At 44.9% G+C, this 26,591-nt stretch overlaps 1 protein-coding gene across 3 annotated transcripts in view; it reads right to left on the bottom strand.

Annotated features, from left to right (window-relative positions):
* KIAA1549L (KIAA1549 like) overlaps positions 1-26,591 on the bottom strand; it is a 262,887-nt gene that overhangs the window by 62,425 nt on the left and 173,871 nt on the right. For all 3 annotated transcript variants that reach the window (XM_081279968.1, XM_081279969.1, XM_081279970.1), the window contains exons 7-11: positions 23,736-23,898; positions 22,279-22,338; positions 16,936-17,087; positions 11,912-12,083; positions 3,798-3,961 (exon numbers count right to left, since the gene is read on the bottom strand). In XM_081279968.1, coding sequence (XP_081136094.1) covers positions 3,798-3,961; positions 11,912-12,083; positions 16,936-17,087; positions 22,279-22,338; positions 23,736-23,898 — 711 coding nt within the window. The remainder of the gene's footprint in view (positions 1-3,797; positions 3,962-11,911; positions 12,084-16,935; positions 17,088-22,278; positions 22,339-23,735; positions 23,899-26,591) is intronic.

Genomic DNA, 26,591 nt, shown 5'->3' with positions numbered 1-26,591 from the left:
CCCCACTCTCCCAACTCTCTCTGGATTTGGCCCCTTACCCTTCCCTGGATACTTCAGGTGACTAGTTCAATTACAGGTGTGTGGGAAGAGGGACAATAGGGAACAACATCTTAAAAGGTGGTCGTTGTTATTAGGTTCATCATAAAGATTCTTACCTATGTTCAATATTTACAGCACTCAAAGCACTGATACCTCATTTTGTCCTCACAATGAACCCATGAGGCAAGCAGGACAAATGTCACAGTCTTAATTTTCCCAGCAGGAATACAAAAGCTCAGAGAGATTCAGTCATTTTCCCAAGATCACACAGGTAAGCAGTGAAAAATGAAGACTCTTTCCTCACTTTTCTGACTCGCCAGGGTAATTGTCTTCCAACCTTTAACTTGCAGGTTACCTAAGATTAATTAATTACCTGTTGGGCTCACCCTAGTGACTCCCAACCTGAGTAATACAACCTCATGAAGTATATATAGTTAATGCAATGAGTTTTATAAAATTGTCAAATAAAAATAATCCCCAATGATTTCAAAGACAGACATATTACCAAGACCTATTTAAAAAAGCATGTGCAACAATAAAAGCCAACTTGTATGAAATATGTATTATGTACCAGGCAGAGCTCAAAGCAGTTTACATATATTAACCCACTTACTCCTCACAACAACCTATCCATGAATATTGTTACCACCCCCATTTTACAGATTGGAAAATCAAGGCACAAAGAGGTTAATTTTAAGTACCTTTCCTGAGTTCATACAGGTAGTATGTAAAAAAGAGGAAACAGTTGACTTAGGAGATGAATGTTCTGTCCCAGCAGAAATTCATGTCAACCATTGCCGGCCCTCTGAGCTCCATCCTGCACCAGGAATGGCCCTAACTACTTTCTCCCAAGGATGTCTGTTCCAGGAAGCAATATTCTCTTTAATTACATAAGGAGGAAACTGGGGTTAGCGGGGGTGGGGGAGGTTGTAAATCCAATGACAAAGAATACAGAGAACTGGGAGGAGGGGAGGTACAAACATCATGAGCCCTGGCCTGCTCGCATTTACCATTTTCTCAACATTCCACCTTCAGAAGCCCAGTTGGTGGCCTGGTGACCAGGGGGATGTCTAAGTACCTTGTCTCTGAAGAAGGGGTGCAGGATCCACGCACTGGCCTCAGCTCCCAGGAAAACCACGCTCACCTCCTCTGCTTAGCATGTTAAGTTTATTACTGAGTCTCAGGAAGGGTCCCCAGGACGTCTCTGGCACGGCATCCTGCATGCTAAAGACGCAGTGATGTCCCCAGGGCCATCCACCTAGCCTATGGATTGGTGGCAAAGGCTAGCTTTCTCATTCCTCCTTGTCCCTTGGCATGGTTGCATTCTGCTCACACACACGCGCCGGGTTGTGAGAAGCGATGCAGCCACTCTCTGCTCTCTCAAACACCGCAGTGTCCCTGGCTTGCAACAGCAGCACTGCAGTAAGACAGAAGCAGTTCCACTCTGCTGCTTTCCCATGACAAAGGGGCTTTGGAGATCTTAAGTGCTTCGCCTAGCCTTGTCGAGGGAGAAGACATTCAGCAGCATCAAACACAAGAGAAAGCAATCAGCTCCAGGGACATAAATTGACTTGGTGTTTGACATCAGCCAGGTATCTTAGGAAGCATGCTGCATGGGACACCAAAGGAGCTGTGGAAAGCCACAGTCATCTGCCCCAGCTCCAGACAGCTTCCAAGCCAGAAGGGATGCTGCAATCGTGTGTTGCCCAACTCATCTTGGCAGATGAGTAAGGTTTGGGTTTAATCTGCAACACAAAGATGCCACTTCCCACCCCGAAGTGGCATGTTTTACATTCCTGGACCCAGCTGCAATTAGATTCTGGTAATTACTGTCACGTCTGAAAGGCTCATGTTGTAACCCAGCTAAGACAGAGTGAAATCCTTCTTCTTGGAACAGTTGGTACCCTCCTTCCCAACATCCTGCGGCGGGCGTCTGGCAAGCAGGTGCCTCTGCATCAACGGAAGCAGAACAATATTCTTTGGGGTTCAGCTTTTCAGTGGAAAAGTGTCTAATCAAGCTGCAGCTTCACAACAGGTGTGTGGGTTTAGGAAACAATTTAAAAAAAAAAAAACCCTTGATTTGCTGAAGTGAGGTGTGATTAGGAAGAAAAAGTGAAGGCATGTAATACATGACCCCCAGCAAGGACGGTCACCACAGCCAACCTCCAATCCAATGGATATGAAGCATGAAGGGTGCCTGGCCCTTTCCACACAGACCAAGCTCAGAGGTTCAGAGCAGGCAGCTAACGCTCCCTGCCCATATCAGGGGTCAGGTAGGTATGGAATGTGCAGATGAGGGCTCCAGCCACACTTACGCTGTTAGCTCTACGACTTTGGCCCAACCCCAACGCCTTCCTTTCCCTTGGGCTTCTTGGCAGTTAAATGAGGATAATAAAACCTGCCCTGACTGTGACCTACCTCACAGGGCTGCTGTGAGGAACACATGGGGTGAGAGACCTAGAAGAGCCAGCAAATTGTCAGACATTATTGAAGCACTGGGTGTCACAGTTAGGCTATTTCCCTCAGAGAACATCACGGAGCAGCGACGTGACTAGGAAATCAGCTTCAGAACTTCCCCAGTCCAGCCCCCTCCCAGTCACCAGATGTGGACTCGCAGAGATATGCAGCTGACAGAGAGGGGACGGCAGGCACTCTAGGCCAGGCATCAGGAGAGCCTTGGAACTGATGTTTGATGGGCATCCAGCACTGGCTATGTTCCTTGTCTATCACGGCAGCCACTGAAGAGAAGTCACTCCAGTGGACGGAACAAGGAACAGTTTGAGAGTTGACGTGCCCCAGGGAGTGACAGTGACAGACACTTCTTTCTCACAGTTCTAGAGGCTGGAAGTCCAGGAGAAGGGGATAGCGTGGCTGGACTCTAGCAAGGGCCCTCTAGCAGGCCGCAGAAGCCCACTTCTTGTGTCCTCCCATGAGAGCAGAGGCAGGGAGAGCTCTAGGACTTCTATTATAAGGGACCTAAATAATTCCTAGAGGCTCCACCTGCATGACCTAATCATCTCTTAGAGGTCCTTCTACCGACATCATGGCATTGGATTTCATTGTATGAATACAGGAAACACAAATATTCAGACCACAGCACGCTTGATGCTACGGTCAGTTCTGCTACTCAAGAACCATTGAAGGAATTACGTTTCACATGTAAAAGAAGGGAATCTGATTAAATCATCTCTAAAGTCCTTTCAGGTCTCTCTAGTTCCTAGTTTTCTGCGTTTCAGTTTTCTCATCTGTCACATAAGGTCTTTCCTCCAAGTGATGCTGTGAGGATTAGAGAATTGCTATCTGAAAACCAGTTGGATGCATTTGTGGCCAAGAGTGAGCATCAGATAAATATTAATTATCTTGTCCTGATTATGAAATAAAGGGTCTCCTTCAAAATGAGATGACAGCCTGGCACAGTGACGGACGTCTGTAATTCCAGCAACTCGGGAGGCTGAGAGAAATGTCGGATATTCAAAGACAGACTCAGTTACTTAGCAAGGCCCTAAGCAAATGAGTGAGGCCGTGTCTCAAAATAAAATAAAAAATAAAAAAGGGTTGAGGATGTAGCTCAGTGGTAAGCGCCCCTGGGTTCAATCCCTAGTACCAAAAACAAATGATAAATAAATAATAAATAAATAAATAAGGACTATAACAATGGCTCTGAAGACACTTGCAGTGGCCACACGAGCCGAGAGGGAAAGGCAGGCAGAGCCTCTGCAGGCCCGGGTGCCTGTCCTCTCCCTACTGCCCCCACATACCTTTGCTCTCTGCGGCAGGTTTATCATAGTGTCTGGCTTGAAGTCGTTCTTGTTCTTCCTACAGAGCACAGCAGTGATGATGATGATGATGACCGTGACCACGGCGATGGGCGCCAGCACTGCCGCAATGATCCACAGGTTGTTAGGGGGGTTCTTCACCACAGCTGTGGAGAGAGCCAGCGGGAAGCAGGTGACAAGGAGCACTGGGAAGAGGGAACCCAGACAGAAATCCTCCCAGCCCCAAGTCAGGAGATGGGAGGAAGCCGCGATTAAGAGGGTTCAAGGTCAGAACGCCTCTGCTTCTGCAGCTGCAGCTGTGTGACCTTAGTCAAGGGACTCAAGTCTTCTGAGTCTCAGTTTCCTCATCTGTAAAATAGGTTAGGGTAATGTTTTCTTGTGCTCCCTAGTAGGTGCTCAATAAATTCTAGCTTCTACTATTATTTAAAAAGAGGAGAAAATAAAACATGATCAGTATTGATTTTCCTCAGTGGTCATGTCCAAGGGTCCAAAAGGGGAGAAGAAAAAAAAAATCCGAGAATTAGAAGTGTGTGTTGGAGACAGAAGGCAAAAGCCACCAAGAGGGGCTGGAGTTGTGGCTCAGTGGTTGAGGGCTTGCCTAGCACGTGTGAGGCACTGGGTTTGATCCTCAGCACCATATAAAAATAAATAAATTTTTAAAAATAAAGGTATTGTGTCCGTCTACAACTAAAAATATATTTTTTTTAAAAAGCCACCAAGAGATGACTCTAAATATTGAAGGGAAGTCACTCCATGAATGAGCAATGAATAAAATATAACATGAGCAGATGAATCTCCCCTGGAAAACTTAGGAATGGCTCAGTCAATGGAGAGGATCAGTCTGTCCTCAGAACTAGAGTAAGGAAAAAGTAAGCAGAGTGCTTGTCTGCAGGGACAAAGTGCTGAGGGCAGCAGGTGTCTTTATGGGGCTGGGCGGGAATGAATGAACCTGGGAAGGGCTACAGGGTGATGGTTTTCTGTAACATGAGGGCTATTTGGGTGACACAGCTGTGTTTGTCCAAAATCATCAAGTAATGCACTTGAAGATACATACATTTCACTGTATGTAAATTTTTCCTTAAAGCAAGTCACAAATGAATGTTGATCTCTAATCAATGATATGCATACTGAAGTGGACAGAAGTCCCTCATGTTTGGAACTCACTTTTAAAGGCATCCTCCAAATACACAGATGGATGGACGGAGGAATAGTTAAACTCATCTATGATAAAAAATATAGTAAAATTCTAATTGTAGATTCCAAGCAGTAGGTACATGGGTGTTTGCTGACAATTCTTCCAATGTTTTGGTAAATTGGTTAGGAAAATGAGAGAAACAGGAGATGAAGGAGTCTCCCCCAGAATCACTGATGGGGATTCTTGGAAAACACGTCAGTCCAATCAAAAGGACTAATATGTTTTCAGAACTGAAGTAACAGTAAGTTTAAAAGAAAGTAACAGTCTACATCCAAGCACAGTGGAGCATGCCTGTAATCCCAGCAGCTTGGGAAACTGAGGCAGGAGGATCGCTAGTTCAAAGCCAGTCTCAGCAGCTGTGAGGTGCTAAACAACTCAGTGAGACCCTGTCTCTAAATAAAAATACAAAATAGGGATGGGGATGTGGCTCAGTGGTTAAGAGCCCCTGAGTTCAATCCCTGGTACCAAAAAAAAAAAAAAAAAAAAAAAGAAGAAGAAAAAAGTAATAGTCTACAGTCTAAATTAATGAAAGGGAGTGGGGTCTGTAGGAATCCAGAGAAAAACTAAAGGGTAGGCAAGGACTTGTTCATCCTGGGGATGTGTTCCATGGCAGATGTGGGTGAGCTGGTCAATGGCAGGTCTATCCTAGTGGCAAGATGGCTGCCACGGGCTGACTCAGCTTGGTGATGCCGTCCCTGGGTACCACCCAATAGGTTTTCTAACTAGAGAGATAGGGTATCAGCAAGTTAGAAGGAGAAGTCCCATCTCTGTGGTAATTGTATTTCTAGCCCATATTTTAACTCTAGTTTGTGTATTCATTTCTTGTAAAGTCTGGTTAGCCTGAGCTGATCCTCCTTATCCTCCTCGACTCTGAAGACTACTAGACTTTACTGCTCAGGACCTAGACCCTGGAATATAAAGACCCCCCTGGTAAGCACCACATGGGGAAGGCCTGTCTGAGGAGCCCGCCAGCCTTCCTGTCTGAGTCCAACCACCTCCTGATTTCTGCAGGTTCCTTGTTAACCAAGGAACCTGTCATCTGGCTGCCCTTGGGCTTCAAATACTATTAGTACCAAAGAACTTCTTCGTCTACAGTTTTTAATCAATCGGTGATTAATCACATTATTAACTTCTGAAAACAGCTCATTAGGTAATGTGCTTCTGTTGACATTACACCCTTAATTGCTACTGCTTTTAGCAATTCAGTATTTATATGTGAGTTTTGTGCCATTAACATTTTTTAAAGCTCAGAGCTTCTATGAAAAATATCAATATACTTCTTTTGGCTAGGCTATTTTATCCTGATAGAGAAAAATGTATAGCATACCCGCCCCCCCAAAAAGCACATATCTACATGGAATAGAATATATATATATATATATATATATATATTTTTTTTTTTTTTCCCCATCCATTAGAATGAAATATTTGCATGCTCTGATCTTACTCAGTTTTATTGTCTTGGTGGATGCCATTTTTCTTGGTGCAATTGTAAAATTCCCTCACCTCTATTTCAGTGGGGAAGAGAATAGATTTATCTTATCTTATGTGCATTAATAAATTCATTTAATGATCAAAATATTAGGTCAAATGAAGTCATCCAAACCCAATATATTCATTGGCACATGATCTGAAGGTACAAAGACATGCACCAAGGTGAAAAGGAACAGCGGTTACTTAAACTGCAAGAATTTCAGGAGAGGACAGAAAGGAAAAGGAGACGCTGGGTTCCGAGTGCCTCCTCTGTGCTGGGCACAGGGACGGGTCCTTTGTCTGTGAGCTCTTCTTATTCCAGTTTGCAGGTGAGGAAACTGAGCCCAGGGAGGATGGACACTTTGATAGGAAGTCATTTCTCTAAAACAAATAGTTTAAGTTGTTTCTGAATTAACACATATGAGCAGAAGTGTGAGCACACACACACACACACACACACACAGTATTTGTCAGAAGAAATTAAGTCAAAGTGTCTAAATAATCTAAGCACAGAATAGACTATTCTCATGTGGACAACTGTTGAAAGGAGGAAGAATCCACTCGAAACTATTTCCAACTCGTTCCTGTGGCCATTCGAGTCCACAGCTGGGTGGGTGGATGCCAGGGAGACTCTGCCCAGGGACCAGTACTCAGCCCATGTCGTTCTCCTCCTTCTGGTGGCATCTAATCAATGCCTCTGGTAGCATCGTATCCTACTCAGGGTCCAACCTGTGAGCCTAGTGATTGTGGCCCCATCTGTGCCTCAGACCTCGTCACACCACTCTGCCTCTCAGTAACCTCCTCGCTGAGCCTTGAAGCCTCCTCCACTGCTGGAACCTGGTCCCCAGGTGTCCTCAGGGCTGCTCCCTTCCTCCCTTCTCTCTCTTCAGGTGTCTCTCCAGGGTTACTTCCTCCCTGATGTTGTTCTTGACCCCCAACAATTTAAAATTGTAACCAGTATCTCCTCCACATTGCCCATCCCGTCCCTGCCTGCTTTTTCTCCATGTCACTAGCATCTAACATTTTTCTTGTTCTGTGCAACTACTCTGCCCATTCAGGAATGTTAGAGTCATCAGCGCAGGGATTTTCTTTTTTTCTGTTTCCTTCACTAACGCTCTACAGTGCCCAGGGCAGTGCCTGCCACCCCCAGTAGGTGCTTAATAAATATTCCTCGAGGGAATGAATAAAAGTGAGTCCTCAACGCTCCACTCTACTGTGTCCTTTAAGTGGCATTTCTGAAAAGACGGTCTGATGGCCACAGAAGTCAAACCACTCTGCATCTCATGGGAAGAATGTTCCCCAGTCCCTTAGCTGCCCAACTGCTTTGAAGAACTCCTCACTCTAGATCTGTAAATGGAGCTGATATCAGCCTGCCCCAGGGAAATCAGCTGCTTCCTAAGATGTCAAATGCCACCTCATCTCCAGAGGTGGTGAGGCTCAAGCGGGCATCACAGATTCCAGTCTTGATGCTGGGACTAGCAATTTAGAAGGCTCTAAAACACAGGATGCTAACCTTCTCTCTTCAATGGGACAAAGCATTCAACATTGGGACCCTCTATTCAGAGACCTGACCTGGGATTAACATTGGAGGCTGATTTCAAATCCATGAGAAGGTAGGGTTTTAAAAAAATGTGGACCAATTTTCCTATTATTGGACCTATTTTCTTCCTCATCGGCTCCTGGGAATGGAGGCGTTTCCCAGACTCTGTCCTCTTCCATCCTTTAGCTATATTCCCTTCCTAAGCACCTACATTCTGGGGGCATTCTAATCTTAACTCAGATCTATATGCACAGCGCAGCCTGACCTCAGAGTTCTGCACACCTCCCTCTGCAGGAGTCTTATAACCACAGGTGGTTGCCCAGGAGAGTGACAGGCTGTCACTCAGGAAGCTGCTGCCCCAGGCTGAGCAGGAAGGAATGAGGAATAGGAGAAAAGGAAGTGGATTTGCAAGTTACTGGAGAAGGGAGCTGAGAGGACTGAGGGGTTTGAAGGGGATAGAGGAGCAGCAGTAAAAGGGAAGCAGCCTGGAGCTGGGCAGGCTGGGGTCTGAAATCCGAGCCACAGTCAAGCCTCCGAGTCATCCCTCCCCACCCAGGCTCACGTCCAAAGGCTCCATGCACCTAACCTGATATGCCCTCCCTCTCCAACCCCTGCTCTTAGCTCCTTCCACTGTCCTCATTGATTGTCATCAGCAAAGTCCCCTGAGCCTCAGCCTCTTCCTGGACACATATTCACCTCTTGCTTTCAATGAGGTCAGTTCTTCATCTCTTCCATGTACCAGAGGCCCGAAACAGAAATGAGGGGGTCTCAGATCCATGGCTAAAGGAGTAGATGGACTGGGACGGGAGGAGTGACGGACAGGAAGAGACAATGGGCCAGGTGCAAAAATGTCCAGTGAGCGATGGGGCCCGTGTGTGTGTGTGTGTGTGTGTGTGTGTGTGTGTGTGTGTGTCTAGAGATGATGTAGTGAGGAAGAGGAGCTTTGAAAGGTTTGGGATTTTGAAAGAATAGAAGAAGTGGTCTGGACAGAGCAGGCAGGATGAGGAGGGGTGTCCTGGAAACCTGTCATCGTGCTGGCCAGCTTGCTCTGCCACCCCTGCTCAAGTGCCCCACACAACCTCCATCTCGGCCGCCAACTCCATTCAGTATGCCCCAAGAGAGCATAATGGTCGGAGAATGTGTCCCCAGGCTTCCGTTACCAAACATACCCTTGTACTCGGCTCTCTCTCTCATTACAAAGGATGAGCTGCCCCTGTGGACCCCTCTACCCTCTACCAGTAAGCTAGATCCCAGCCCCTTATCCACGCAAGGACTTTGCTGGTTCAACCCTCCTCTCTCTCCTGCATTGTCAAAACCTCCCTCTCTATTACAGCACCCCCACTAATATCCAAACTCACACCAGCATTTCCCAGGGGCCCCTCCAACAACTGCCCTGTTCATTTCCCTATTTGTTATCACTACTTCCCTATCACAGTACTCCTGGGCCAGCCTCATCCCAGACACCTCTCCGGCCAAGATCACCAACAGTTCTTCATTGGGCCTTGCCTCTAGAGGATATAAATGGACAAGCCCGCTGCCCCACTTCTATGAGATTCACTTTCTCGGCTTGCATTCTGAACCCCTCTTTCCTGGGTGTCCTCCCAGCCCCCTGCCACTCTTCCACACGCAGACTCCACAAGATCAATTTCATCCTTTTTTCTCGAGCTAGACTCTCCCAGTTACCCTCACCTACTCCCTTAGCTCTAAATGTCACCTGTATGTTAATGACGCCCAAATTTACCTCTCCTAAGTTCCATGCGGGTGTCTAGTAGACATCTCAAACCTGATGTGCCTAAAACCAAAATCTCAGTTCCATCTCTCCCATTCCCACTCCAGCCCCGCTGAGCCTCTTTGTCCCACACCTTCTGCATCTGGCCAAACAACCTCACAACACACACTCAAGGCAACACTAGGGGTCATCCTGACGTCCTCTGATTCCCACCTCCTCCTGCTGCCACACAGTGAATCCACTACCCTGCCCCACCAGCTCAGTCCCCCACTTCCCAAATGCACCCACTCCTTTAATCTCTACTTCTAGCACCTTCACCTGTCTCCTGGCACCTGAAATGGCTTTTACACCTGTTCTCTATGGTTTATTCTCCACCTAGAGAGAGAGAGCTGTGAGCAGAGCCTGGGAATCCACATAGAAGATGCAGCAAAATAGAGAAAGCAGGTTGAACAGAGATGAAGACAGAGCCCACAAAAAGGAAGGGGAGAGGTGCAAAGGAAAAGAATCTTGTTCCAAATGTCATTTCAAAAACCAGATTGCAGAGCGACCATCCTCATCCTACACGAAGGTGTGCCTTGAGGATTATTCTGGCCAAGCATGACAACCATGGGCAGCACCATCCCCCTGGAAGCAAAAGTCATCCCCCATGAAGGTGAGGAGGAGAGGAAAATAATGAGGCAGATGCCCAGTTCTTGAGGAGCACGGACACTGGCTAGGAAACCCGTGGGAGATGACCTTCCATGACCTTCCATGCTCAGGGTTGCCAAGCCCTGAGATTTCTGCCACATGCAATCTCTCATCTTCCTACCTCTCCTGTTTCATTATAGCACTTGTTTTGGTCCCCAGTGCCTGAGACACCAGGGAACCTCCTCACTGATCCTGCCACCTGCTGCCACCTCCTGTCTTCTCCCATCCTGGACACTGCCGACCAATTAACCTCCATAAGTAAAGGGTTGTTCCAAGGAGGTTACGACCCTGCTCAGAAATCTTCAAAAGCTCCACACAGCCCAATATATACCATCTCCTTCCTCTGCCGTTCAAGGCCTGAGTTTTCCAATCAATACACCTTTCCAAATCCATCAATTCCCACCTGTTTCTCCCTGCTCCCCCAGGCCCTCTGAATCCCTTGTGTTTCAAGTTCAGCTGGTACTTTTCCTCTGCATTCTTTTGCTCACAGTGTTCTCCTTTCGGAATGCACAGTCCCCCCTCTCCCTGTGCTGAGCTCTTGGAGTGCAGTAAGATAAGAACAGGTTGGAAGTCAGGCTGATCCTGATCTGTATTGGGGTACCTAAGTCCTGGTTCTGTGATGCTGAGCAGGTTATTTTGCTTTTCGGAGTCTCAGTTTCCTCTCCTTTGCAGATGAATAAACAATGCCCCAATGAGAGTAGAAGGCAAGGGAATCTAGGGAATTAGCAGAGTAGCTGCCACAGAGAGGGGGTCAAAGAGGTGGCTATTGTTTTATTCTTTTCTCTTTTGCTTAATTTCAGATGCCCCTTCAAAGCCAACCTTCCCTCTGTTGACCCCCATGTCACACTGCCTCGTCCAGGCTCGTCCTGCATTAGACGTCTCTGTACCTGCATGAACTCCCTGGCTCCTTAAGGGCAGGAACCAGGTCTTGCCCTTTTCTGTATGTCCTTCAGCACTCAGCTCAGTTCATGCAGGACTCTATAAATGTTTGTTGAATAAAATTATCTTCAATTCCCCCAGCACACACATGTAATCTCAGTTGTAGTAATTTTTCAAAGCTGTTCACTAATTATACAAGGAGGAAGAGTAAGCAGCACTTGGGGGCAGAGAGATAACATTTCCATCATTTGGATATTACAAACCACGTCCCTTACCCAAAACCTATTGCTTCAAATAACACAGTCAATATCGCTGATTGATTTAAGAACCTTCCAGAACAGGGATGTGGGTGTGGCTCAGTGGCAGCACTAGCATGTGCGAGGTGCTGGGATGGATCTCTAGCACCCCCTTCCACCACACACACACACACACACACACACACACACACACACACGCATGCACACAAGAACCTTCCAGGACAGAAATACGTTTAGCTCTGACACCATTAAAATGAGTTTTGAGAATCACTTTGACTCACAGAAAACACTGAACGGCATTAAAAAAAACACTGAACGAGAGGACATTTCTCTTACGGTCAGCTTGCAGAAGGACAACATGATGCAGGGTCAAGGCCATCCTTTGGGAGTCAATGGTGCTCAGAATCTTGGCAGCTGCGGTCCCCAGCAGTGGCTTCCCGTTGTACAGGGTGTAGTAAGTCAGCTCTGCTGGGTCCTTTGGTCCTGGAACACGCTGCATCTTTACCATCTTTCAGAAAAAGAGAGGCCACGTGTTTACAGGGCATCTTGCAAGGCTCGTGCAGGCCCCCGGGCGGTCAGCAGGCTGAGTGGCCCCACACCCTACATGTTACACAGCCACCTTTGGTACCTCCCCACAGCCAGCGCCTCAAGAAGTCTGCTAACGCAGGAGCCGGAGACTGGGAGGAGAAGGAAGATGTGAACATCTGGAAAGAACAGTTTGAAGCTGGAGATGAAAACATGCGATAGTGATGTTTCCCAGCCCCCACAGAGCTCTGGCCTCATTAGAAAGTAGGACTTCACGTTAATTCAGGGCACGCTAGGTTGTTCTCAGACAAGATTTTTAATTTCAAATATCTGCAATTGCCAGAAAGAAAAAAAAAATGACCTGTAGGTCTGCATTCCAAGCTATCTTTGATAAAAGCAATTCTTGACAACACTAAATTCCTTTTCTAAAATGATATTTTTTTGCTTTTCTTTACTATGAAAGTGATGCATACTCAATACAGAAAAATTTGAAAATATGGAAAAAGCATTAAAGAGTGTAATAAAAATGATCTATAATCCCTCCTCTACCAACTAATTACTGTGATCATTTTGGAGTATTTGCTTCTAGTCTTTATTTCCACACAAACCTTTTCTGTGTTATTTTACAAATTATTAATCATACTCCCTATATCATGTACCACTATGTTTTACTTCCATTATTAAGTGACATGAAATATTTCAAGAACTTAAATGTTTATTTCTGCACGGCATCTCAAATGCCTAACTCATAAACTTATTTCACAAAGCCTTTATTATTAATAATTTAGATAGTTATTACTTTTCTATTCATGTAATTAGCAATTGATAATCATAAGTACAGAAACATGGATTTTAACCTGTATAATGTTCTACTCTATGCATGCCTGGTAAACTTAACTAACCATTTATTAGTGCACATTTAGGTTATTAACTTCTGCCCGGATAACTAACGATGGATAAACATTAAACTGAAGCATAGTATTTTCCAAAGTATATTCTGTATATCTTGAATTTTGTAAAGTATTAAAAGATAGTGCAAAATTCTCAGAGCAGCTTTCATCATAATAGTGAACACACTGAAAATTCAAAAATCACTAGTAGACTAGATAAATGAGTTATGTTAGAGCAACCTAATGAAATACTATAGATCAGTGAAAATGAATGAACTGTGGCTATTGGCATCAATGTAGATGAATATAGAAGCCTGATATTGGGTGACAGAGATAAATCACAGAACATAAAATTCAAAACAGGCAAACCACATGATACACTATTTAAGGATACACACATGGATGGTAAAATCTACACAGGAAATACAGGAATGATTTAATATGGAATCCAGAATCATGCTTTACTCCAATAGGAGGGAAGAGAGTATCATCAAAGACACATAAAACCCTTCTGGAGTAAGAAAGGGTAATGATCTGACCCTTTGGGTGCTAACTTCTTTTCATTAGTATACTTTAAACTCTGATATTTTTTACATTCTTCTGAACATAGACTCTATATAAAGATTCAAAAATGGACATTATTACAGCCCAATAAAAATGGGCAAAAACATCTGATCTGACACTTCTCAAAGGAAGATATCTGAATACCCAATAAGCACATAAAAATGCTCAATGGGGAAATTAAAATTAAAAGTATGAAACACTACTATCTACCTACTAGGATGGCTAAAATAAGGACTGGCAATACCAAGTGTTGATGAACATATGAAGCAACTGGAACTCCATGCCTGGTTGGCAGATATGTAAAATGGTACCACCACTTTGGAAAAAGGTCTGGTAGTTTCTTATAGAACTACTGTATAACAAACGCTGTGAACCATAAATTCCACTCCTGTTAACCCAAGTGAAATGAAAATGTGTGACCACAACAAATGTATAGAAGAACATTAGCAATAACCTCATTTAATAGCTACAAACTAGAAAAAGACCAGGTATCTATCAACAAAAGAACATATAAGCAATGGCATTTCATTCGCACAAGAGAATATGTTTTAGCTATTCTCAGCTACTGGCATCAATGTAGATGAATATAGAAGCCTGATATTGCAACATGTGTAAATGTTAAAAGGTGACCTTCCTTCATGAACATGGAGATTTAGATAACTAGAGTTTAAAGGTATTCCTCTACTTCATTTGATATTGCAACATGTGTACATCTTGAAAACAGTATATAATACTCAGTCAAAAAAGTTTTATACAAAAGTAATACACTATACAATTCCATATATATGAAACACAAGAACTTCAAAACCAATCTGTGATTTGGATTTTATGGAAACGTGTATTGTGGAAAGTATGTGGAAGTATATGGAAATTATATATGTTATCAAATATAAAATGGAAACAGTATAAGGTTAATCATAGAACCTCTATAATGAGTATAGGAGTGTTCACTGTATAATTTTTTCAACTTTTGCTGTGAGTTTGAAAAAGAGTTCATAAAACAGATATTATGCAAGATAAGGGTTTTACTGACACTTTCAATTTGGAAATCAGTATGTTGAACAGAATTAAGGAGATTAAAGAGATTCCCCCCCCCCTTTTTTTAAGAGTTTGGGAATGCAAATATAGTTTGGGAATCTTTAAGAAGGAGTTATAAGATGCAGTCTTGCAGTGTTGCTCAACCCAATCTGGCTAACGAGCCCCTCTGCCTCTATTTAGCTTAAAGAACTAGTTTCTAGATACTCCCTGGAAAACATTGCCCTCACTTTTTTGTCTTTGTGTTCACCTTTACCTTCTTGAGATAAATTTCTGGGAGTTAGCTAAAGACATCTAGATGTTTGTGACTCACTTGCCTCCAGAAATTTCATACCAGTTTCTCTGTGTGGAAGAGCCCGTGTCACTGTGTCCTCACCGATGCTGGATAGGACATTTTACCAACCTTTGGTAGATAAGAATGACATCTAAATGGTAGTTAAGGCCTGCATGACTTTGATTACAGATGGAGTCAAACATTTAAAAGTGTTTACAGGTTATATGGTTTCTTCTTAGGATCCAATTTTTTCCCAATATATGAACTAGAGGAATACCTTTAAATTCTAGATATCTAAATCTCTATGTTCATGAAGGAAGGTCATCTTTTAAAATTCTCTGAGTACAGAAGAAAGTCCTCTGAGTTGGATGATTGAAGCAATTTAGAGTAAATGCTGGGAGGGAAACTTGGGCATGCTTTTCCTTTGCCGATAGGTGGAGAAGTTAGTGCAACCACATAGAGGTGAATGATCATTCGGATATCTACGAACGTCACTCAATTTCTTCTACCCAGGGTTTGGGGGTGATGTCAGAGGATCTGCAGAAACAAACCCCTACTTGCCTCACACTGACTTCGTGGGCAGCTATAAGATCAAGAGCACTGTGCACTTGAGAAAAGTGAGAGAAAACACCTTTGGAGTCCTTCTAGAATGTGTTAGGTTTCTTAGGATTACAAATGACACCAGGACTGTTGTGTGGTCCTTTTCTCCCCTTTGGCTGATACAAATCCCCCTGCACAGACATCCGACCTCCTGTCTGCCATCTGGAGAAGTGTAGATTATAGGGCTTATTCTATGGAACCTACAGAGGGAAAATCACAAACCCAGCATGTGAAATTAACTGTCCCTTTACTTTGTGATGAGGTCATCACAGACCACACAAAGATTTTCAGAACCAAAGCAGCAACCAATAAGACAAGGGGCCAGATTCCCAACTGTGAATAAGGGGATGTGGCGTGGTGTCAGGGGCATGATGCTGACTCACGCAGGGAGAGAAGATGGGTTGCTTAACTTTTATGCTTGCACGGGGATGTGATCTGCAGGCGGACTGTGACGGTGTCTGCAATTTCCTTCAAGACTTTCCTCATTGTGTGACACTAGGCAAGTGGGCTAGATGAGGTCAATTATCAATCAGGAGGTCACCTGCCAGGGGCAGCCTGCTAGATTCCAATTAGGGAGGCCCACGTGTACAGAGGCACTTCTATAATTTGATATCATGCTCAGCATGATAATTTTAGTTAATTAGTATAACAGATGTTAGAAATGGGTTCTCATTGGTGAAGTCAGGAGTACTCAAGATATGTGGATGGGTTAGAATATGCTAGAGATACCCCCACTCCTGTGGGAACTGGGTATCTAGGGAGGCTTAGAAACATTGCCCTTGGGCATGGCTACTGCCTTGAACAGACCCCACAGAGGAGTTTCGTGCTCTTAGTTTATCTGAGAGGTGCAGGAAACTGACAGGAGGGTGAAGAGGTGATGCATGGATGGGGAAAAGAGTCCGTGACATAGTGGGTGACTAAAGCTTTCTTCTGTGGGAAAACTCTGGAAATGTTCTTAAAGAAACATTTCAGAATTCCCCTCGCTAAGAGGTGAGGGAGCTGGGGTATGTGTACTCCCACCACTGTCTAATTCCCATGCACTTCAGCCATCATGGCCTGGGCAGGCAGGTTCCAGCATCCCAAGTGCATCCCTGCAGTGGAGTTCCGCGGCTGGCTGTTGAAATTCCGGCAGGCATACTTACTGATGGTAAGAGGGTGTGAGGGCAACCCTAGAGCCTGCTCCATCTCTTGCCTAAATCACTCTGTGCTCAAGTCTTCACTGTAAGTTTGGTGGGTTCTATTTTTTAATTGACTAATATAGACGATGAAATTTCATTTCAGAAATATCTCCATGTATGCAGACTTTGTTCTGAGATCTCCTTCCCTCATAACCTAGCTATTCGACAATGTAGGAGGATGTTTATGAGCCTCAACTCCCCCAAACCTCAGAGTAAATGGCTCAGCTGGTGGCAGCGTTGATGTCCTCTGTACAGCCCAGGAAGCACAGTCCCTCACAGTTCTCCCACACCTACCTGCACAGTGTAGCTTCCCAGGGTGGTAGCCCGTTTAAATCGCCGGCCTTGTTGCTGGGACATCATGAAGAGCTGGGCCAGGCGTTGCTCCATAACCCGGGCAAAACTCTGGTTGTAGAGGCCCACCAGCGAGTTGTCCACGCCCTGCAGCACTGTGGAGGCAGAAGGCAGAGGGGGTGCTCAGAGGACAGACGCCCTGCTGACCGGGGACCACAACCACCATCTGCCCTAGACAGCCCTAAGGGTCACTCTGCTCTACTTCATCCTTACCTCACTTCACCCTCACAGCAGCCCAGGAGTTAGGAATCACAATCCACCTCTTATAGATGTTGAAAAGTTTAATTGACTTGTCTAAGTCTGCACAGCTTACAACTAGCAGCCCTGACTCCAAATCCTGGGCTCTTTCCTCCAGTAGCAGTGACCTCTCTTACAGGGCTCTGTCAAACCCAGACTTCATTTAAGATGACATGTATTGCTAAGAGTCCATATGGGAACACATCAGATCTGCAGGTCAGCGACTTGGGTTGGGAGCTGGTTCCTACTCAGAAGCCCTGGCTCAGGGCTACCTTGATGTTTTCTCTCTCAACAGCTTTGCTGAGGAATCTCAACTCCATCCTGCAACTCAGCCCCTTACATCTGGGCAAACCACACATTAAGTACCCTCATCTGTCTCTCTTCTGCAGAGTCTTGTTGATGCCCGCCCCTATAGCTACCCAGAGTCTCCCAGGTCCTCTCCCACCTAAAGAGTAGGACAGCTTAATGGAAAGAATAAACTCTCTATACTGGCTCTTGCCAGTTGTGTGGCCCTTGGCAAGCTACTGGCCATCTCTAAGGCCAAGTCTTTCTCTGTAAAAAATGGAATAAGAAAGTGTACATTTCAGTGAACATATTCCTAGTGGACTTTGAGGTTTAAAAAAAAAAGGATTTTTTTTTAAGGTGGGTTCCTTCGTCCATGGCTAGGTTTTGGTAATGCCCAGTATCTATAATCAACATGTAGGTGTTGACAGGGGAGTTCCAGGTCATGGGTAGTACATGAAGGGGGTGTTAATAAGCACTAGGCCTGGGGCTGGGGTTGTGGCTCAGCGGTAGAGCACTTGTCTAGCACGTTTGAGGCACTGGGTTCCATCCTCAGCATCACATAAAAATTAATTAATTAATTAAGTTATTAAAAAATTAACACTAAGCCTTTCTAGGATTGCTGAGGCCACTTCCCCAATCTAGTCTTTGCTCCATGTCCCTTTGGAAGCACACTTCACCTCCGATGAACTACTGCGGCCTTCAAACAGCCACACCAAAACTTCTAAGTACTAAAAATACGATCACTTTCTTAAGAGACCAAAACTGACAAGGGCTGGGAATGTAACCGAAGAGCTTCATTTAACAGAGTTCATTTGACCACAGTGTGGCCAAGCATGGTTAACACCGCCCGTCCACCAAGGTACGGAAATAGCTTGTATATAAAAAGGGTGTTGTCATTATGGCACCCAGGACAGCAGGGTGCTGCCAGGGGCCACCCCAAGGATCACATCCTACACGGGGCCAGACAACGCAGTCAACCACAACAACACACACAATAACAAGACGCAGAGCGTGAAGCTGCAAGGGATCAAGAGAGAAATAAACCCGCCGCTAGGTCTCCAAAATTACTTCTTTGAAGCCATAAATGCCAAATAATCCCCCTGGATGGTGCACAGCAGCTCTCTTTCTAGGGCCCTTGTGAGAGACTCCAGCTCTTCTGTCAGCTGAATTCCCGCACAGGCAAAACTGCTACGCTGTGTGATTGAGGGCCCCAAAAGGACTCTCAGGATTCCTTGGGTGCTTCCTACCTGGGGGATGGGAACTTTCTGGTCCAAAGGTAGTTCATCTAGTAAAATCACAGATCAAACTGCTGAAGTCTTACTCCTACATTGGCCTCCCTTGATCAGTGGATGAGAGTGAGAGAGGGGACCCCTTTTGGATTATTTATGGAACTTTCAGCCAAGACTCAAAGGCAGACATTAAATAAAGGCAATAGTCGAAGACCCCAAGGCGATGGCAAAGTCCGAGAAATGGATACTGTGATGTCTGTTCAATACTGAATATTTCTTATGCCACTGAATTATACACTTCAAGAGGTTAAAATAGTTATTTTATACTAAAAAAATGAAAATGCCTCTAAGGATCACAGGAGGCTGTGGGAGCCGCAGAGGGTCCAGAAGTCAACACCTGGACGGTTCCCCCATGGTTCATTCCAGCTCCCCTAAAAAAGAACAGGTTCTTCTTGGGGGAGCAGCTGGGAGGGCTGAGGAGTTGCATGCAGAGGCTTGAGTTTGAGTCCTGGCTCCCCCTTCCTGAGTGTTCTTGGGTATGTCACTTGGTTCCTCTGGGCCTTAGTTCCTCATCTGAACACCTTATAATTGAATCTTTGTGAAGAGCAGATGATTCTTCTAACGCAGTGCTACAAGGCACTTGCCTGCGTGTGAATAAATGGTAGCTATTGCCTTTGTCACAATGGGCCCCTTCTCATCACTACAGGAAGAAATAAAGTGAGAAGACCAGAACTATATGGCTCCTCTCCCTTCCCCTGAGGAGTGTGGCAGGCCTGGGGCCTCTGGGCCTCTCCGTCCACCCTATGGGCAGTGGAGAGGGAGGTGCACCCACATCTCTCGAGCTGACACAGAAGCTCAGACACCTACCTCAGCACCTCCACCGGATCCCTGGCCACCCACCTCAGCCCCCACCACTGACTCAGCCTAGGGCAGGCAGACAGGTCCCTCGCTATGTTCAAAGGAACTCCATCCAGAAGATTCCATGACTTTCACATCACCGTTCTCTTACTCCTTTATTTACAATCATACCAGGCTCTAAGATTCATACAACCAGGCCCAGTTCAGCCTCCTGTGCTCAAGTTGAATTGTTTTATTTGTGGCTGAACAAAGATTCTTCATGATCAGCTGAGACCTCTCCCTTATCCTCAAGGTGAGAGTGTGCAGCACAGAGGGCCTGACTGACTTGCTCAAGGACACCAGGGTAACTAAGAGCAGAATTGGAGAACTGATCCATCATTTCCTGGGTCTTGTTCATTTTGCTTCTGGAGTGAATTAAAGAGATGAATCAGCCTGAGATGGAATCTTACTTCTGTTAGGTAGCAATATCGAGCTGGATTTTTCTATTTTGCCTCATATACACAAACCTAACTTGGGTCCCTGGAGGGCAGAGTACCCCTGTGTTCTCTGTAAAGGAACTGCAGGGTCATCCTAAGCCAATGACTTTCCATCAAGGAGGGATTCACCCTCTGGGAGAGAAGTGTACAGTGTGCAAAGACATATTCAATATAAGTTTAGTTGGAAAACATGTCAGGGTTTTAAAATATAAAAAACAGAAAGGGGAGTTGCGGCTATTAGCATCAGTGGAAGACACGGCACCTATAATGAATGCCCTGGAGGAAAGGCTAAAAAGTTCTCTCATCTCTCAGCTCTCTGTCTCCTTCCCCTTCTGTTGGTGATGGGCAGATTGGAGGTGGACACCCAGGTATTCAGAAAGTGGTCCTGGGTGGAAGGAAAGGCAGAAGGCCAGGCTGAAACCAGGCTCCAGCCCTTCCCAAGCACAAACCAACTGATCCAACCAGCCCCAAACACAGTGATGGTGACAGCTCTATTCTGATCACCAACTGCAAAAATAGCAAAAAGGAAAAAGGGTCGTCGCATAGTGGGCGGGCAGGGGGATGACCCAGGAGAGCCCTGGAAGCAGCACACTGGTGGTGGTGGTGGGGCTTTCTCTTAATGTCATGGCACTCAAATCAAGGCAGAGCAAACACAGCGAGAGGAGGAAAGGGTGATGCAGGTGGCTGTCAAGGACAGGCCGCGTTCAAGAGTGGCTGCGTTATCACCCAAGGCAAACCTTCAAGTTCAGAGAAGGGGGAAATAGCTGTCAATGAAAAGGCACCATTCCTTGAGGAGGCAACACAGTTTTGCAAATGTTACATAACCTCCCAGTTCCAAAACTGTGTCGCTGGGTTAGCACTGTCTCTCTCGTGGGCATAAACCCTGATGGGTGGGTTTTTAATTTTCTTTTAAAACATGTCTTTTTTAGTTTGCCTTCTATTTTACCAGGTGAAATAATCTGTATATTGAAGGCTCTGTGTGCGTGGTGGGGAGAATTTTCTGAAGTTTAGAAGAGGTCTTGAGTAGGCCACATCCAGCAGAGGCAGGTACCCCTTAATTGGTATTTTAGGTACAGCCCAACTGCAGCTAATGTGGGACAATAGTGTGCATGGGACGTTTGAGACCAGCCTCCTCCCCCAGACGTGGCTTCCAAGCCTTGCAGGAGATTCTCCCCTCCTTGAAATGGGCTGAACTGTGTTCCCCAAATTCACATGTTGAAGTCCAAACCCTAGGTACCTCAGAATGCAACTGCACCTGGAGAGAAAGTCTTTAAAGAGGTAATGAGGTTAAAATGAGGTCATGGGGGTGGGCCCTAACCCAACATGTCTGGTGTCCTTATATGAAGAGGAAATTAGGTCACCGGCAGAGGGAAAACCAAGGCCTCAGAAGAAACCATCGCTGCCAACATCGATCTCAGACTTGGAGCCCGCAGAACTGTGAGACGGCAAACTCCTGCTATCTAAGCCCCTAGCCTGCCGTGCTTTGCCGTGGCAGCCGCAGCACACCCAGATTCTTCTCTCCACACTTCTCCCCTGGATGATTGGGCTGGTCACTCTACCTCCTACAAACATCTGCTCTCTCCCTTTGCTCTCAATTCTTGTTTCCCTCATTTTCAGAAGGCACTGTCTGGCTTTTGAAAAACATAAATGGAACATTTTGGCTGTTTCATAAAGTTCAGCTGCAAAATGTCAAGGTTAAAAAAAAAAAAAGGACACACCACCCAAACACCCTATGCTTCCACATGCCCTCACTGTCAGGGTATGCCAGGACAGGACGGGTGTGGGGTGGGACTCCCACTGGGCAGGAGGAGCATCCAGCCCTCCTCTGATTTTATTTTAGGTTTTACAAGGCAGTGCAGAAAGAACTACCATCTGTACACACAGGGCCATTCACAAGGACGTGTCCTAGGCATCCACAAGGTAACTTCTGATAGGTGGAGTTTTTGCAAAGAGGAAGCACTGGGGTTGGAGGGGGGCTTCCAAGGTAACAGTTTTAAAATGTTCAATAATCACCATCAGTGTGAGGGCTTCCCTTGGCTTGTTTCCACACATTTCTGGTCCTGGAGAAATAACTCCTTGACATATAAGACAGGACCAAAAAAAAAAAAAAAAAAAAAAGACCAATCCTTTCACTGAAAAAAAAAATCAAACAAATCAACCCCCACAGCATGAAGAGGGGGAGTAACAGAATGAGAGATTACCTGTAATCACCCAGTAGTCTCTAGTTGTTTCTGATGTATCAAGGTTGGGATATTCCAGTGCTAAAACCAACAAGAAACACACTGAATTACTTTTATAGGTTTTACATGTAAATATAAAACAGAGAACTGACTTGCTGTTCAGAAAATAAAAAGTCTCCGTTAAAGGTGAACTTTCCTATAAAAAGTGTTTAGGGCTTCTTGAGTTTCTGCTCTTTCAGGTTTTCCATCCAAACCTTCTCCAATGGAAAGTCTTCATTATCAAGAGCCGCAGCTGCCACCTGTGTTAGCTGGTGTTTGCTCTTTAAAAACCATCCAGCCACCAACAAAGTCATCAGGAACTGTTATATCTTGAATGGATTTTTTCCAATGCCAAGCACTTACATTGTAGCCAAGTGCTTGTAACAAAAGTTCTCCTGCTACTTTACCAGTATCATGACTATCAGAGTTAACAGGTGGAAAAGAATCAGTACAGTGTCTGGTATATAGTTCATGCTCAATAAATCTTAGCTGTGGTTTTATGAGAATATAAAAAGAATGAGAGAAAGCAAATTTTCACATGCTTCCATGTGACAGAATGTCACCTTTTACATCATCTTTTCCCATAAAATGCATCTTTCCTCACCACATGGAAGCTTGAAAAAGCTCACCAAATATATATTAAATATTCAAAACTAATCTCAGTGGCTACTATGTGCTAAGTACATCACCTACACATTATCTCATTTATTTATAGCCTCAGAAACAACAGTAGAAGGAACTTATGAAACAATTTATGTGTTTACCGAAAAACTTGCCCACTGACCCTGTGAAACGTAAGAGTGATTTAAATTTAGGAATACAAACCTTTATTTCCTTTGACTCCTGAGTAAGTGTTCCAGTACAGAATGTAGGCTGCATTGTTGTTGATGCCTGCTGCATGGTAATGAGGATTACGTAACTGAAGAATTAAGGGAGGTGAGGCCACAGACTATGGAGATTTCATCAAGTGAAGTCACAACGTTGACTACAAATGGGCTGCATTATGATATCTATAGCCAGGGCAGGGCCTGAAGTTCCGGGAACATTTGTTAACGGCAGAAGTGGGAGAAATGCCTAGAAACCTAGTTTGCTCAAGGACAGCTGTCCTTGCAGGCAGTATGATAAAGTCAGAAGGCAGACTGCCAGGGTTCAAACCCAGGTGACAGCTCTCACCAGCTATGGGAGAGTAGGTATCTTGTGAGACTTCTTGGAACTTCAGTTTCTTCTTCTAATTTTGCACTGGCCTTATAGGATGGTTTTGAGAACTCAATGAGACAAGAGACTTGTGCAACATAGGTTCAGACTCCATTTATTGCACGTTTGGGTGGTTATTTTATGACAGTAAGGGTAGCATGTGGTCTGGCACAAGAGAGGTTCGTGGAATGGAGAAAGGCTCCAGAGAAGCAACAGGGCCCCTGGAGGTGACGTGATGTACTCACGTTCAGCAATGGTGAGCGGTGGGTAGGTGAGGTAGAATCCCACCAGCTCGGCCGAGAGCTGACTCAGGAGACTGCTGGCCACAGTGCCATTGAGGAATGTGCTCTGATTGCCCACGACGTACACCAAGGTGACGGCCTGCGAGGCATTGGACGTGCTCACAATCTGAATTGACACAGGAGGAAAGGGGAGGGAGACGTGCAGATAAGATGAGGGTCTGTTTCCAGGAGGCCGTGGAGGGGGAGTTTAAGCAGAAGGTCAGGGTAGGAATGAGAGGGAGGAGGGAAAACAGCAAGAAGAGACAAGAATAACAACCATCATCGACAGTGATTGCTGGCTGCACGCTGGGCATTGTGCTGAGGGAGCATCGGTTCCTTTCATCCTCGACACAACCTTACAGATGAGGAAACCGAGGCCCAGAATGGCCAAGGGATTTGCCCGGGCTCCCACAGCTCAAAAGTGACAAAGTCAAGATTCAAACCCAGGAAATCTGACTTCAGACTCTTAACGAGTGTGGTTATCTTTCCTGGGGGCTAATTTGTCTCATTTATGAGAAATTGACTTTTTATGATTCTGGAAATATAAAAGCAGACGATAAGAATGTTAAATATAAGGAAGACACAACTGCTCAGACAGGGAAAGCTAGAGCCAAATTTGCAGAGTTTTAAGTCTGAAAGGACCAGGAAGGTACGGTGTTACAGAGCAGGTCACCAACATTATCATGGCACAACAGACTTGATTCAGGATTGAGAGCAATTACATCTCCTTGTGATCTACTAATTCAATATCGAACATTTTTAAAATCCTGAGATGGCATGGTTTTCTTTTCATATTTTGTCCAATTCAGTTTTTTGGTTGCTGGAAAATGAACTTTTCTAGGTCAATGTATGGACAAAAATATCCCCAGATGAGATTTGAAAAACACACGCAGGGGAAGTCATTCGACTTGCTGAGACATTTTTTTGCTGGGTTCTGTGCAGTCCCTCCCACTCCAGAGCCATTTTTGCCACCCATCTGTCTGTCCTGATCATGTACCCAGGGCAGACCCTTGTGGACCACCTCATGGGCTCCTGTGCCTGCTGGCTTCAGCTAATGGGGGCTTGGGCAGATATGCCAGAGAGGGCAGCAAGGGAGATCAGGGTGCCCATCAATCCACTGTGACTGCTACCCCTCCTTGTGCCCTCAGGGCCCAACAGTACAGTCTAGGGTACTGAGCAGTCCTTGCTCTCACATCCAGAAAAGGATTCCATCTACTAAACTCGCCTCAGATCACCTCACCTGAGTTTGTCCTGTCCTCGCTGCCAGTGGGCCAATTGACACCTGGGCTTTCTCAGACCTTTGTGCTAAGACAACATCCCTCTCAAACTTGACTCTGAAGAAGGCTGCTGAGATAAGTTTCTCCACTTTACCTCCCACTTTTTCCCACAGTTGAAGTTCTCTTTCAATTCTCTAACCCAGAGCCATATTCCCACAATTAAAGATAAATTGAGAAGGCGCGGTGGGCACAGTAGGCTGAGGCAGGAGGATCATGAGTTCAGAGTCAGCCTCAGCAAAAAAAAGCGAGGCACTAAACAACTCAGTGAGACCCTGTTTCTAAATAAAATATAAAATAGGGCTGGGGATGTGGCTCAGTGGTTGAGTGGCCCTGAGTTCAGTCCCTAGTACCAAAAGAAAAGAAAAAGATAAATCAAGTCAACATTTCTGCTAGAATGTGGCTTATCGACCCAAGTATTCAGGCCTCTGTCCAAGGTACCAAAAAGTAAAAGAATTTATCCATTCAGCTCTTGATGGACACCTGTGTTGCTTCTACCTTTTGGCTGTTGTGAACAATGCTGCTATGAATACAGGTGTACGAAGAACTATTTGACTCCCTGCTGTCAATTCTTTTTAATACATACATGCAGCAATGGGCTTTCTGGATCATAAGACAATACTATGTCTAATTTTTAAAGGATTCACCATTTGGTTTTCCACAGTGGCTGTACCCTATGTATATTTTCAATAGCAATGCACAAGGGGTCCAATTTCTCCCCATCCTCACCAACATGTAATATTTTCTTGTTTTTTAGAATGATCATCCTAATCAATGTGAAGAGAAGCTCGTGGTTTTGCTTTACATTTCTTTAATGGTTAATGAGGTGGACCATCTTCTTAAGTGCTTACTGGCTATCTATATATCTTTTTTTTTTTTGGAGAAATATCTATTCAAGTTCTTTCTCCATTTCTAATTGAATTGTTTGGGTTTTTTATTGTTGGGTTGGTGGAGTTCTTTACATGCTTACATGTCCTGGATATTAACCACTTATCAGATATATGATTTGCAAATATTTTTACCTATTCTGTGGGTTCTCTTTTCACTCTGTAGGTAGTGTCTTTTGATGGACAAAGTTTTTAACTGATGAAGTCTGATTTATTTATTGTTTCTCCTGTTGCCTGTGCTTTTGATGACATATCCAACAAATTGCCAAATACAGTGTCATGAAGTTTTTCCTCTGAGTCCTACAGTTTTAGGTTTTCTAGTGAGGTCTTTGATCCACTTTGAGTCAATTTGAGGAGATGATAGGTTAGGATCCAGCTTCATACCTTTGCATGTGGAAATCCAGTTTTCCCAACTTGTTGAAAAGACTAACCTTTCCCCCACTGAATAGTCCTGGCACCCTTGTCAATGATAATTTGAGCATATACAAGAGGATTTATTTCTGAGCTCTGCTTTATTCTGCTGGTCTCTGCTTGTCTCTATGCTGGAACCATGTTTTTCTGGAGTAGCATAGCTTTTTGATTTCTGTTTTGAAATCAGAAGTTGTGAAACCTCCAAACTTTGTCCTCTTTGAAGATTCCTTTGGATATTCAAGGTCTCT

The sequence above is a fragment of the Spermophilus citellus genome (assembly GCF_964194105.1).
Source record: "Spermophilus citellus genome assembly, chromosome: 2".
NCBI classification, from domain to species: Eukaryota; Metazoa; Chordata; class Mammalia; order Rodentia; family Sciuridae; genus Spermophilus; species Spermophilus citellus.
Note: the sequence above shows the minus strand (reverse complement) of the source record. Positions and strands in the feature narration are given on the sequence as shown.